The sequence below is a fragment of the Cyprinodon variegatus genome, unplaced genomic scaffold, assembly GCF_000732505.1.
Source record: "Cyprinodon variegatus isolate N-32 unplaced genomic scaffold, C_variegatus-1.0 Scaffold9, whole genome shotgun sequence".
In the NCBI taxonomy this organism is placed as follows: domain Eukaryota; kingdom Metazoa; phylum Chordata; class Actinopteri; order Cyprinodontiformes; family Cyprinodontidae; genus Cyprinodon; species Cyprinodon variegatus.
The window spans coordinates 131,183-144,952 of NW_015150462.1; the positions used below are offsets into that span (position 1 = coordinate 131,183).

The window sequence follows — 13,770 nt, forward strand, 5'->3', positions numbered from 1 at the left end:
GTAACCAAATTTGCACTGGGACTGACTTTTCAACTTTTGGAACTGCTACTAACAAATACTTTTCTATATATGAGCAGTTTTGCAGAAAACACTTTCCAGCATGTAGTTTCCTCGAGCTTACCATGGATTTCCCTGTTAGGAGGAAACTTTCAAGGGAATTTAGGTACAATTCTCCAGAGCTAACCAGGAACCTGGCTGTTGATTTAATAAAAAATAAAAGTTAATTAAGCTTACAAAAACTTAGTTCCCAGGTAGACTACTTTTCCCTAGAATGGATGAAATACTTTTACAGAAAAGTACATGTTTTTCCTCCTTTCCATTGCATGTAACCAGATCATATTCATTATTGTTTGTTATTTGTTTCAAATATTTAAAGTTCATTGTATAGTGTTTCTCTCTTTATATTCTTAAACTAATTAAATAAAAAAATGCATTATAATATGTAGTCAGATTGCCATATTTGTCTAACTAACTTCTGATAAAAACGTAAACTGGTAATAATCCATTGTTATTACGTTTGTAAAACAAGTTCTGAGATATCTCCTACAAATAAAAATTAATGTACGACCCTAAAGTTTTTGGTGTCTGATGTTACGTTGAAATATTCAGCAGTGGACTTATATTTTTAAGGTCAGGTCAGCGTATTTCCGGTAGTCTTCCCGCTAACTTGACACAGCCAATGGGGAGTCGTGACGTAGCGCCCCAGTACTGCGCCGCTCGAGCTGATGCTGCAGTTGCTAGGGGCGCGAGGAGCAGACGGCGAGGAGGTGAGAAAAACAAGGGCGGGGAGACAAATGTCTCCATCTAGTGTCTGCCTTAGGGAGAGTAGTTCGATAGACACCGAGGAATGTTGTCGACGGAAAAATAGCTAAAAATAATCCCGAAGAGCCTTGGTCATTTTTTAAAAAAAGGAAGCCTATATGGCAGGCCGTATGACATTTATTAGAAGCGCCGTTTCCTTCTATTGTTCCATTTGTTGATCTCTAAAATAAGATTCTTCCATGTCAAAACTACATTCCTGCTAGCCAGAAATGTAGATATACATATCCTAAATGTCATTTAGGATATGTATACGATATCCTAATATCATAAATTTTAAGTGGCCCTTTTGATATTTATTAGCTTGACTGAATATATATTTCAGATGTCTCAAATGCATTTCTAATAATGCAATTTCTAATAATAAATGTCATAATAAATGTCAAACGGCCTGCCATACCCATCGGAGAAAGAAGAAACTACTTTTACCGTTAGGAAAAACAAACATGGCTGCCAAAATATGTCGGATTCGAAATTAAATTTACCCTGCTATGGAATATTTGAACCCTAAACAATTAAATATCTTTTGTCAAAATTGCAACTTTAAACTAATAGTAATATCAAAGATATTCGGAGAAAAACAAACAAAAAGGATGAACAAAAATCATGATTTATCCTATTTTTGGGGGGCAGCTGTGTTTAATTAGTCTAGCCAAGCATGTCCCATGTTCTGCTTCTAGCAGCTTCTTTAAGTAATTCGGCAAAAAAAAATGAAGCTCACATATAAATTAACATATATACATTTACATTTAAAGTTTTTCTACTTATATTAGTGTTTTAAAATAGTTAATGACAGTATTCATATGGAGGATAAGCCAGAACATGTCCCTGTCAGATGGGAAGCCTGTTTCCTTGAGCAGGGGTGGAGCTAGATGGGGGGCCAGGGGTGGCCATGGTCACCCTCACCTTTTTTTTTTGCCTTCTAATTCAGATGGTGGCAGCTGTAATACTCTCAAGAGGAATGTTCAAACTTGTTAAACATTTGAATTTTTTAATATATTAACTACTTGACAACTAAACGTTGTGTTTATGCACATCAAAATAGTAACATTAAAGTTGATAGGTACAGAATTCATGCTCAGAACTAGATTTTTGTGTTATAAAAAGAGACAATTATAGGAGTCTTCAGTTAAATCATAGATAACTACTTTAATTATAACTTGAAAATCAATTTAATGTAGATATTAGTACATATAAATTGTATGCAGAACAATTTTTGGTAAAAGTAGGTAAGTAATGACAATGAAGATGTTCGCCCCAGAAGTTTTGTCCACTACACCTTTAATCTAGAAAGCACGGATGTTGAAATATATGTGCCCATTTGTTAGGAAAGGCTGTAGGAAAGTATAGTTTTAGTCTTTATTTAGAAAATATGGGTATTATGCCCGTTCCTGTTGGAGCAGTATAGATTGACCCTGAGGTTCTAGGGCCTATTCGCTTTCAGCCACCACTCAGCGTACACTGGTTATGGCACGGCCACCCTTATTGAAATTTTCTGGCTACGCCTCTGTCCTCGAGTGCTGTATCCAGGCATGTTATTGGAAAATTGAGCAAAAGAGAAAAAAATAAAGCTAAAGAAAACAATAGTACAGCCTTAACTACACTCAGTGCTTGGTTATGACCAAATTTAGTGTTTTTTTTCCAATGGGAAACAGAACACACAAAAAAAAAGGTTGACATTTCATAGTTTGTGCAACCTTCATTTTTAAATCACTATTAAGTAAAACTGTCAAGGTGAAAATAAAATTGTTTCCAATGAACAATCAGTTTCTATGCCAGTGCATTACCAGAAAAAATAATGATTTATCCCTTCAATACAGGGTCGATTGTAGGGGCCATTGCTGCAGGGGCAATGGCTGCCGTCTAGAACTGTCCATGAACACACTACAATTTAATCCTGCATAGGATATAAACGTACTATAGAGACCCACATAAATATACTGTGTACACACAACCACTTAGTAATTATTAGTACATATTACAAATTGCACTAATATTTTTGGGCTCACTTTTTGCATAAAGCCTCACATTATGTGTTACATTTTCGTTAATAGATTTTTTTTTCCTAGCATATTTTTTGATTCTTCCACCAAAGTTCCCATTAAAATGCTTTGACACTACTTTAGGCAGCCATTCACATGGTATACACAGGTTTATACTAATAATTCACGTGAGCTTCACATTTTAAATCAATTTGCATTGAAGTAATTTACTAATACTTAATTTTTTTTATTCATAAACAAAAGCATCTCAATAAATGTAAGATTAGGATATATATAGGAAAGTTTTGTCTGACTTTAAGCATTTAATGCTCTCATTTTCTTCTTATAACCCAGAAAAAGTCCATATCCTCTAAAGCCAAGCATTATTTCATACATTTATTGATATTTTCTTTCATAATGACTTGAAAGTGTGTACAGAAACGGTACCAAGCAGACCCATAGCAATGGAAACCATTGAATGCACATTTCTTAAAAAAAAAAAAAAAAAAAAGGAAATATCAATCCAATACACATAGCTTTTTTTTTAATAGAAATTACAGATTACAAAAACATAAATGAGATCCTGTCATTGGCGTCCTGACAAACAAAGGGGATGAGAAGGTTTAAGCTCGCCTGTACAGGCCGACACGGCTCTACATATGATACTAGCGGACAAAGAGCGACAGCACACCCACACACACACTGAATCAGTCATTCCAACAACAGAGGATCAGAACGAGAAGCAGAAATATTATCCAGCGTGCTTCTGTGCGCGTCCGTTTTAAGTTTCTGATTTCAAACAGCAGAATCTGGGCTTTGTAGTGTTTCAGTCGGTCCACAGTGAGGTCAGTTGACGTACCAGGGTGCTCCATAGGTTTGATTGCAGTGAGAACAAACATTTCCAGTCAGCTTGGGTCGATTGTAACCGTTTGCGTCCCCCCCTCCTTTAAAGTCGGCTCAGAGTCGAAGGAAAGGAGAGGATTGTCATCCGTTTTCTCCTCTTGAGCTCATGGGGACGGAGATAAACTCAGATTGTTAACATGAAGCAACACAAAAAAAAAAAAGATTGTGACGAGTCATAAGTGCAACAAAGATTAATGTATCAAAATATAGATGAAATTAAAAAAAAATGGAAGCCATAAAAACAGCGTAAGCATCTAAAAACTACATCCTATTGCACAGTTAAAGATTATGGTACAAAAACATAGATTAATGGTTAAAAGACAAATGGTATTGCATACAGATCAAGAAATAATAATAATAAAAAAAAGTAGCTTGTTCCGTCTTTAAGACATCAAATCTTTTCTTCTTTTTACAGAGCTTACATTAAACAAGCGTCACACAGCAAAGTAAGGGAGTGTTGATTGGTTGTCATCGCCTATTTAAGTTTAGAGACCGCTTTTTAATGGCGGTCGCAACAGACGCCGCTTGGAAACACTGATTTTTTTTTTTCTCTCTCCGTTGGTTCAAAGTGCACGTAGGGAGCAAAGTGGATCAGTTCGATTGATTGCTATTATGAGGTGGGGGGGGAAAAAAAAAAAAAAACTTTAGAAACCAACGAAGAAGAAAGATGAGTGAGAACGCTGCATAGCTGGATTCCATGTAAAGCAATGCCATCGGAAAGACACGAGGGAGCGAGACGGACCCAATTACTGTACAAGATCAGGTTCGGCGGATCATCGGCACTCCGTAGCATCCTTTTGGTGTTTCGGAGTAGAGCGGCCATTTTGTTTTTGCCGAGTTCTCTCCGCTGGTCTCATTCCGGGCAGAAGCTCTGAACTCACACCTGCGTGTCGCTTGGCTCGCTGGACAAGCCTCCACCTTGCAGATAGATGGCGGAAGTGGACTTGGGCCCGTTCTCGGTGTGACCCAGCCCTCGGGCCGAGCCGTTGTTGTTGAGCTCTGGGCCGCGGGTGTCTGTGGAGATGACCCATGTGGTGGGTCGCCACTTTTTAAGGGAGTAAGGTGTTTTAACACGCTTCTTGATTTTCTCTCCAGTCCCCGCGGCTGCGTCGGGTCTCACCAGGCCCTCCCCTACAAGAAAAAACAAAAACAATGACGATCAGTGAACAATAAACTATTTAATTAAAGAATCCCCACATCAATGGGGTGATGTGTTATCAATTTTGCACTAGAGAGATCTCATCCTCTCCTACAGTGAACCACGGTAGTGGCAGCGTCATGCTGAGGGGAGAATTTTCTTTGGCAGAGATATAGGAAATGGTCAAAAAATTAATAAATAATGGAAAAAAAAAGAAAAACTGGCATTTGAAGCCCACTTTTGTACCTAAAAATCTCAAAATTTGGGGTTTTCTTTCTAAATTTTGATCAAACCCGGGTTCTTACCTAAAGAGGCTAGATCTTGTGTGGTGAATGAAAGGTCGAGAGAGTTGGGTCTCTCCGGTCTGCGAACTCTGGGCTGCCTGAGCAGCGCCTCTCCTCTCATGGGGACCGTTGCGTCCCTCGGTGGGTCTGCTGGAACCGAGCAGAACCCAGAACTCTCGCCTGCCGTCTCCTTGCTTGTCCCCTCGGCGGCGCCCTCCTCCTCTCCCCCGTCGCTCTCCCCGCCGCTGTTGCCGTCCCCTTGGCCGTGCCCGGTGTTGCTGTTGTTGTTGTTGGTGTTGGGCCGGGCCGAACGGAGGCCGGCGACGCCCGTGGGTGCGGCTCCGCCGTCGGGCTGCTCTCGCTCCCGGCTCAGAAGGGGCTCGTGTTCGTCGGGGCTGGCGGTGATCACACCCAGGCTCAACCGGCCGTCGTCCGACCTCAGAGGCCCAGAGCCATTCGGGATAACACCCGTCCCCACAGACACTAAGGAGGACACCCCCCCGCTGGCGTGACCGTTGACAGTCCCGTTGACATGTGGGTCCCGTATCACAGGTATGTTGTTAGTCCCTGCTCCCGGCGGCGGCTCCACAGTAACGGAGCCTGTCGGGGCACCAATGTTCATCTTTGTTCCCTCCACCTGCCGCAGGTTGGACTTCCCCGAGCGTCCGAACTTAAACCTCAGCGAGGAGGACGACGACTCCTTCTTGCTGGGCTTGTTTCTCAGCGGCAGACTGGATGGCCTCTTTGGCAGATTCTGCTGCTTAGGGAGAGGAAAGATAGCAGTGGGCATAGCAGCAGAAGGCTCCGATACTCCTGAAGCCTCATTGGCCATCTTGATGAGGGGGTAGAGTAAGCTGGAACTCCCAGGACTCAGAGGGTCAGGTGAGCAGAACTGTTTCTGCGAGTGCTCCATCAGATTCTCGTCAGAGCTCTCCTTTAGGTTCTTATCCACCTCTTTGGGATCCAGCTTGGTGGTTTCCAGATCCTCCTGGGTCAGGTGTAGGCAAACGGGGACTGTGCCGGCCCCTACGGACCCTTCAGACTCTGAGATGATGGTAGTGGTAGTGGTGGAGGCGGATGGACTGCCTCTCAGGCCCATGCTGGTGCTGCTGCCCTCTGGGCTGGGCAAACGGGCGTTTGCTTGCTGCTGGCGCTCCTGGTTGATGGAATTCCTGTTCCTCTCTCCAATCCCCACTGAGACCCTGCCTGTTAAGGAAGCGGTGGTGTCCGCCTGCTGGTTCTTAGTAACACCCTCGTGCTCTTCGATGTAGCTAGAGGGGTGGTCTGCGTACGGGCCAGACTTGGGGGTCATGCGATTTCTGTCCGGGGAAATAAGAAGGAAGAGTTGAAGAACCAAAGGGAACAGCTGAACGACAGGATGGCTGCAGGTTTAAGCTAACCTCTCATTGTGCAGCGTGGTGGACATGGGGTTGAGGGTGGGACTGACGGACTTGGAGCGGTCCCATATAAGGAGCAGCTCGGCGAGTCGCTCCTCAGCGCACTGTGCCGTGAGACGTGCCTCTGCGTCCTGGTCCCAGCAGTCCTCCATCGTCTCCTTTAGAGAGCGAACCGCCTAAAAGACAAAGTGTGACATTTAGAGATTAAGGCCTTTCACTAATGCACAATGATGTGGTGTCCTTGTGCTGATGTTTGACTTATTAGCCCAACAAAACACACAAATGTCTTTACTTTCAGGAAGTCTACAAACTGTAGTTAAAAGCCTTCAGCTGATATAAAATGCTGCAGCCAGAGTTCTGATGAAAATTAAAAAGAGAGATCATATCTCTCCTATCCTGGCTTCTCTTCATTGGCTTCCTGTTAAATCCAGAATAGAATTTAAAATCCTCCTTCTCACATATAAAGCCTTAAATGGCCAAGCCCCATCTGATATCAGAGATCTGATTGTTCCTTATGCTCCTAACAGAGCACTTTGCTCTCAATCTGCAGGTTTACTAGTGGTTTCTAGAATTTCTAAAAGTAGAATGGGAGGCAGATCTTTTAGTGATCAGGCTCCTCTCCTGTGGAACCAACTATGCTAGCTTTGACTCCATCCTGGAGAGAAATATCAGCTGTGCTGCTGCCATCAACATCTTTGTTTATAGATGTTGGAGATCGGCCTGTTTTTCCAGTGTAGTCCTGTTTCTCTGACTGCGACTGGCTGGATCTGCTCTCTTTGTCCTCTGACATGGCAGCTGGTTGACCGTTGTCTTTTGTATCTCTGCTTCTGTCTCCTTGAACCCCAGTCTGCCTCAGCAGATGGCCGCTCACACTGAGCCTGGTTCTGCTGGAGGTTTCTTCCTGTTAAAAGGGAGTTTTTCCTCTCCACTGTCGCTACAAGCATGCCTGGTGTGAGGGATTGCATTCGAGTCAATGAGTCGATGCAATCAGCTGGTTTTCCTTAGATAGAAAACTCTGCATCAATCTAACTGTATGATCTGGTGAACTGTAAAGTGTCGAGAGATGACGTGTTGTGAACTGACGCTATAGAAATAAACTGAATTGAATGTTTTTGGGTGTGAAGCGACAATTTTTAGAATCAGAGTCTGCAATGTCCAATAATTCGTCTATGCAGAAACATACGCACCAAGCTGTTCTCCTTCCAGGCCTCTGGGAATTTGGGCCGCTGTTTCTCCCTGGATACCAGGACCTGCATGTCCTCAAACGTGGGGTGGTTTCCTGCCTCTGCCTGGAAGGCCATCTGGTAGTCTGGCACCGATTCTCCTACAGCCAGGCGAGGAAACGGGGAGGAAAGAAACGCATCCAAAACCGATCAGAATGGTTTTCTTTAGAAATAACCCTCCTGTCCGTAAATACCCATTATACCGCCTCTTTTGTGTCTCACCAGGGAAAAGGTCGGTGCATCTCATGAAGATCTCCCAGTAGACCAAACCCAGAGCGTACATGTCCACCTGCTTCAGTGCCGACTCACAGTCCCTCAGATTCACAGCACCTTCCAGCACTTCCGGGGCCATGTAGCGGATCGTCCCCACCTGTCAGAGGAGGAACATGTTAACAGATCAACATCATCAGCGGCGAAAGCAGGAGTTCTGGAGCCCACAGGTGGGTTTACGCTTTGAAAAGGTGGACAGACTTCAGCAATAAGCTTAGAGAAGCGACTGCTACTGTCCAGCAATCTGGGAAGAGTTATAAATACATCCTGCTAAATCTAAAGCCTGTATTAACAGGAGGAAAAAAGAGAGGTTGAAAGTCTCAAAAAACAATAACATGATGTGGGTTTGCATCTAAAATGAGACTCTTTTGCAGAGATGATGCGTAAATATCAGATATTTGAGCAGAAGCGAACATTTCCTCAACTCTGACTAATGGAGGCTGAGGAGCCACAGTCAGGAGTCAAAAAGTAAACAGGAAATGGAACTCCTGCAAACAACAGGCACACCCAGGAGGAAGAAATGTCAAGTACCGACATTATAGTTTTCCTTTTAGGCTGAGAAGAATAAATGGACCTGTGGTTCAACTCAGAGTTGTATGATGCTCATAGTTAGAGGTTAACCAAGTTAGGAATCTGTGTTGAGGCCAAAAAGAACAGAATACAATCTGGAGGATTTACACTGGGGTGGTGTGATCTAGCTTTATAGTTCTACACTTTAAAGTAAAAATCTGGATTTTATTGAAGTTTAATGGAAGAGAACAGATTTAAAATATCCAAAACTCCCCAAAACCTAAAGATTGATAAAATTTTGCATCTCATAACAAAATGTAAAAACCTGTCAAACTCTTATCCAATCAGTTAAGATCAGCTTCAATGATTAAACTGAATGAGGGTAGGTCACTAATGACAGAATAACAATTACCTCCACAGAATGAATAACATCTACAGCTTCTCCTGCTCGGTTATAAAAAAACTAATAATAATCAGTTATTTTGGTTATAATAAAAAGACAAAAAACAAATATTCAATAGGTTTAAAGAAACAATGTTTTTTTTTTTTTTTAACAAAGACTTTATTTTATCAGATCAATATTCAAAATCAATGATTCATACAATAAGCTAGAAACAACAATTTCCAATACAACCATACAAAAAATTGGGTAACAACAACCAAACAAGTCGGCGAGCTGAAGATCCATGTTATTTTTTTTTTCCTTTTTCTTTTTCTTCTTTATTATTATTATTATTATAGATTTTTTATTTATTTATTTATTATTATTATTTTTTTTACTTGGAGGATGAGATAAAGGAAAGATCTTTCTCGAGTGACTTTTATTTTTATCATAACAGAGATATATGTTAAGTATGCCTATAAAATATGTACTTGTATGTTTACATTTATCTTACTACCAAATTAGCTGGAAATAAGTCTTCAAACTTCCATCTTTTCTCAAATAGACCAGAAAAACAATGTTTTTATTTGACTTAAAAACCCTGAACTGCTGTATGCAGGCTTAAATTTCCAAAGAATACAATAACTGAATCATTTTTATTTATCTTTTGGATATAAATGAACAGAACTAATCAGAATGGACCCCAAATAAATTAGATAATAACATGATATTGGAGAACTGATTAGATCAATGAACTTTTTGCTAAAATAAAAGCTAGTTGTTAAGGTCAATTAGGACATAATTCCCCCTACTTCCTGTACGTTTTGGGGTTTTCATCTGTTAATCTATAATCATCAAAATTACCAGCAAGAAAAACTTAAAATATATTAGGTAAATTTTACTTTTTAAACTGAATTACTAAAAGTAATGATTTCTTTATTGTTGGACCAAAATGGCAGCTCCAAAACGAGGACTGCACGTGACTCATGCTGCATCTTCTACACTCAAAATAAACAAAATAACAAAAAAAAAAAAAAGGAAAACCCCAAAAAACGGACCTGCATTTTCAAACGGAGACGCTCCCTCTCCAAACAGTTCTCCTCTGTAGACGACTAGTGTAAACATCCTCCTGTCAAACGCTCACCTCACTTATAGCAGCATTCTCCTCCTCTCCATGGCGCGCCGGCCTGTTCCCCGTCAGTTTCATGGACAGACCGAAATCAATAACGACGCACGTCCCGTCAGCTTTGACCAGGATGTTCCTGCCATTCAGGTCCCGGTGGGAAACAGCAGGCTTGTACAAATCTACAGTGAGGAGATAGGATGGATTTTCTTTTCATCTAAAATTGTAATGATTCTTATTAGGAATAATCATCACTGTCAACTTCTACAGTAAATCTGTTCCGTTTGTGTCCAGCAGAGGGCACAGTGAAGCAGCTATCTGCTTCCTGCCTGTGATGTGAGGGAGGCGGTGGGGGAGGAAGACAACTGTACCAAAGCCTGGGAGATTCAGCTGTTAGCAGCTCCTCTCTCCTTTATCTGCTCATCACTCCAGCTTCCTCCCCTCTTCCCTCCATTAGCCCGACACTCTGGCTCTTTTTATTAGTTACCCATCTGCACAAACAGGCCATCATTGCACTTTTATCCCTTATCTGCGCTTGTTTGATGCGTATCTGTGCTGATTAAGAGACAACAGCTCTATCCAACTGCTGAGGCTGAGATTTTGTGACACAGGGAAGAGAGAGAATAAAAAAAAAGCTGAGACTTGTTCAGTTGTCCAATCAGCCTCTTGGGACACACATCTCCACACTCGCTAGCTTCATTTTAAACTGCGTCCCTTTTCATGCTTTTGTTGACGGAGGCAAGCTGGAGGCGAGTCTATAAATACCCCGGACTGGGCGTGCACACAGTGTGCGCCCAGTGTTTGTCAAAATACAAGGATACGAATTCTACAGGATAAACAGAGCCATGTGGAGCCATGGTATGCAGCACGTACAGCCGTGGTCACAGTTAGAACAACAGCTTTGAGGGCGGCTGGAGAAAATGCTCCCCTCCTTAAACTGCCTTTCGTTTTGCCACTTTGAAACCATAAACTTTGGGTATTTTGATGGGATTTAAACCCAGAGTACAGCAATAAAATATAATACACAGCTCTTACTACTACAGGAGAATTATTCTGTGAATATTGTGATGAGGACATCAGTTAGGAAATGTCATCCTATTTTATTTATCTGTGACATGTGTAACAATTTATGTGACCTTTAGCGTCTTGGGAACCATTATCTCTTCCAGGTGGGCATCATTTACCGAGATCAGATCAGTCAGGCTGAATATGTAACTGTCATACTCACTGTTGCCCTTTGCAATCGCAATTCTGCAAACAGACAACATATTTTCAACCCAGAACGGCTTTTGCAACTCAGCTTTTATTTCCCCTAACCCTCAATTCCGCCAAAAACATCAAAGCAGAATGAGAAACTAGAACCGTTCTCGCTCTTGCTGTAGGTATTAGTAGTACGCAGAGGACAGCCACTGCTGATCAGAAGCATCGACAAGCTGATCCAGACTTGATTGATGGTGCAATCTTTCTCATTGGCATTGATTAGGTAGAGATAGATAACTTGATTTAACCTTCTGGGATTTTAAACTACAGAAGGACGTTTTTGTTGAACCTCAAAGCTGAAACAAGTTCAAAATAAACCAGAGCTGTCAAACCTATATATGGGTGCTTCGAGTTTACCTCCTTTAAAGAGCTCCGTGTGCAGGTAAGCCAGGCCTCTGGTGACGGAGTGAGCTAACCGACAGCTGTTGACCCAGTCGTTGGTCTGGACATTTAGGTAGTGACTTAGAGAGCCCTGTGTAGCAGAAATTGGAGAAAAAAAAAAGTGTTAGCATCTCCTTAACATTTTCACTCTTATCACATTAAAACAAATTAATTAAAAAGTTTTTTAATGGGAAACTTTTAATTCTCCATCCCCACTGTGAAAAAACACGGTAACGGTAGCATCATGTTACGGGGAAGAGGCATAAATCCAGAGTAACAATGGAAGGATTTAGATTAGAGCAGAATAATCTGTTAAAAGGGCCTAGTCAGAGTCAACGCCTAAATCCAACTGATAATTTGTAAGACTTGAAAGTGTATATTTGGGCGTGCAGGTGGAGCAGTGGTTAACGCACACAACCAATGTACGGAGGCCTAAGTCCTGGATGCGGCCGACCCGAGTTCGAATCCGGCCTGTGGTCCTTCGCCGTATTTCTCTTCCCCCTCTCTCATACCCCTTTTCCTGTCAGCCTACTGTCAGAAAAACGAGCCACTAGGGCCATAAAAACTCAAAAAAAAAGAAAGTGTATATTCGTCTGGTACTAGCGTCAGTTTTCAGGACGCAGGAGCTGTTATGGGCCTTTCAGACCGGACGTCACGCCAGTACCCCTGAGTTTTAAAATCAATTATTTTTAGCGGCATACGCCATGCAAGGACATGAAAGCAAAGCGGCGTTTTGAGGAAAGCAAGAGCGCAGCCTATAAGAGCTCCTGCACACGCTGTGGTTCAACATCAACTTCAGTTCAACTTTAACAGCGTCGGCACAAGGTTGCATGTTCTATAGAAACCTTTTCATCAGGTGGGCGACTAGAGAGCAAACAGAGGAGAAGCTGTGTGTCTGATTTTTATTGATCCAGCACAGCCTCAAACACTGAGCGCCTACTATAACTGTTGAGCTTTAAACCCTGCGGTGAGTGTCTGAAAGGCCGTTAGCTGGTTCGCTGTCCCTGCAAACACACCCTGACCTCTGGCTCTACTGTGAGCCTTCTCGTCCCACATCAATGTCCGACCTCACAAATGTTCTCCTAGAAAAAAAAAAAAAATGATCCCACAAACTTAATCCTAATTAAAGAAGTAATAGACTGCACTTTAAGTCTTCAATATAAATTTGCGTGATCTACACCACTAATAATCATCTGATGTATTCTCAGCAGATGACCACTGCGGCTACGAGCAACCTCACGGTGAAAAGAAGATTTTAAAAGTAATTCCACATTTTCAAAGCTTATTCTGTGCCTCGACCTCGGTTGGGAGCAGCTCCATTCTTCCTGAAGGGGTACGTGAGGCGAATGTTTAATCACAAATCAGAAAAACTATTCAACAGACCCTGAGCAACATTCAGCTGTAAAAGCTGATGACGACTTAACAAAAAAACATGATTCTGGGTTTAAATAATTTCCTTCCTGAAAAAGTCCATTATTGTATACATCTCTAAATAATCACAATGCAGTCTTTGTATCTATTAGTAAAGAAAATAGCATTTAAAATGTAGAGTTTAGATAAATTAGCTAAATAATTCACTCCAACGCATTAGGCGTCCCCGTCTCCTGTCCTGACTTGCACTGAGTTGCCACGACGACGGGTATTAGACTAATGACTGTGAAAAGGAATGGGCTCCTTTTATTCAGCCGACCGGTATTAGCAGAGTTGTAATTAGCGTCGGGTTTGGACAGAAAACATTCGTCGAGAGTTCATTTAGCCATTTTGCAGCCGTCTGATAAAAGGTTGGTTATTTCGTTTTATATTCGGCGGCTGGTTCAGGGGACACAGTCTGCAGACATTCTTCTACGCTGTTTTCTGGCACTCCTGTAGGGCTTCATAATGAATGAATGAAAAGAACTGGTCGAACTGGTAACGCTTAAAAACACTGTGGAATCTGAGCCAAGCTACTAAACGCAGCTTCTTAAAGCTCAGTTTCTTTGATCTGTGTGTAAAAGTTAGAAAACTTTAAAATCTATAGAAAAAAAAACTATTTTTGATTCCCTTTTTTCAGACAAGATCCTCCTGTAAAATAAAACTGCTGTTAATTGTTAGAAGCAAA

At 41.7% G+C, this 13,770-nt stretch overlaps 1 protein-coding gene across 1 annotated transcript in view; it reads right to left on the minus strand.

The window, feature by feature from the left end:
* Positions 1 to 3,203: 3,203 nt before the first annotated feature.
* Positions 3,204 to 13,770, minus strand: part of bmpr2 (bone morphogenetic protein receptor type II) — a 43,198-nt gene continuing 32,631 nt past the window's right edge. Inside the window, exons 7-13 of the mRNA XM_015378703.1 lie at positions 11,649 to 11,763; positions 10,053 to 10,213; positions 7,969 to 8,116; positions 7,711 to 7,847; positions 6,527 to 6,699; positions 5,148 to 6,445; positions 3,204 to 4,835 (exon numbers count right to left, since the gene is read on the minus strand). Of these exons, the coding sequence (XP_015234189.1) occupies positions 4,582 to 4,835; positions 5,148 to 6,445; positions 6,527 to 6,699; positions 7,711 to 7,847; positions 7,969 to 8,116; positions 10,053 to 10,213; positions 11,649 to 11,763 (2,286 nt within the window). The 3' untranslated portion in view covers positions 3,204 to 4,581. The remainder of the gene's footprint in view (positions 4,836 to 5,147; positions 6,446 to 6,526; positions 6,700 to 7,710; positions 7,848 to 7,968; positions 8,117 to 10,052; positions 10,214 to 11,648; positions 11,764 to 13,770) is intronic.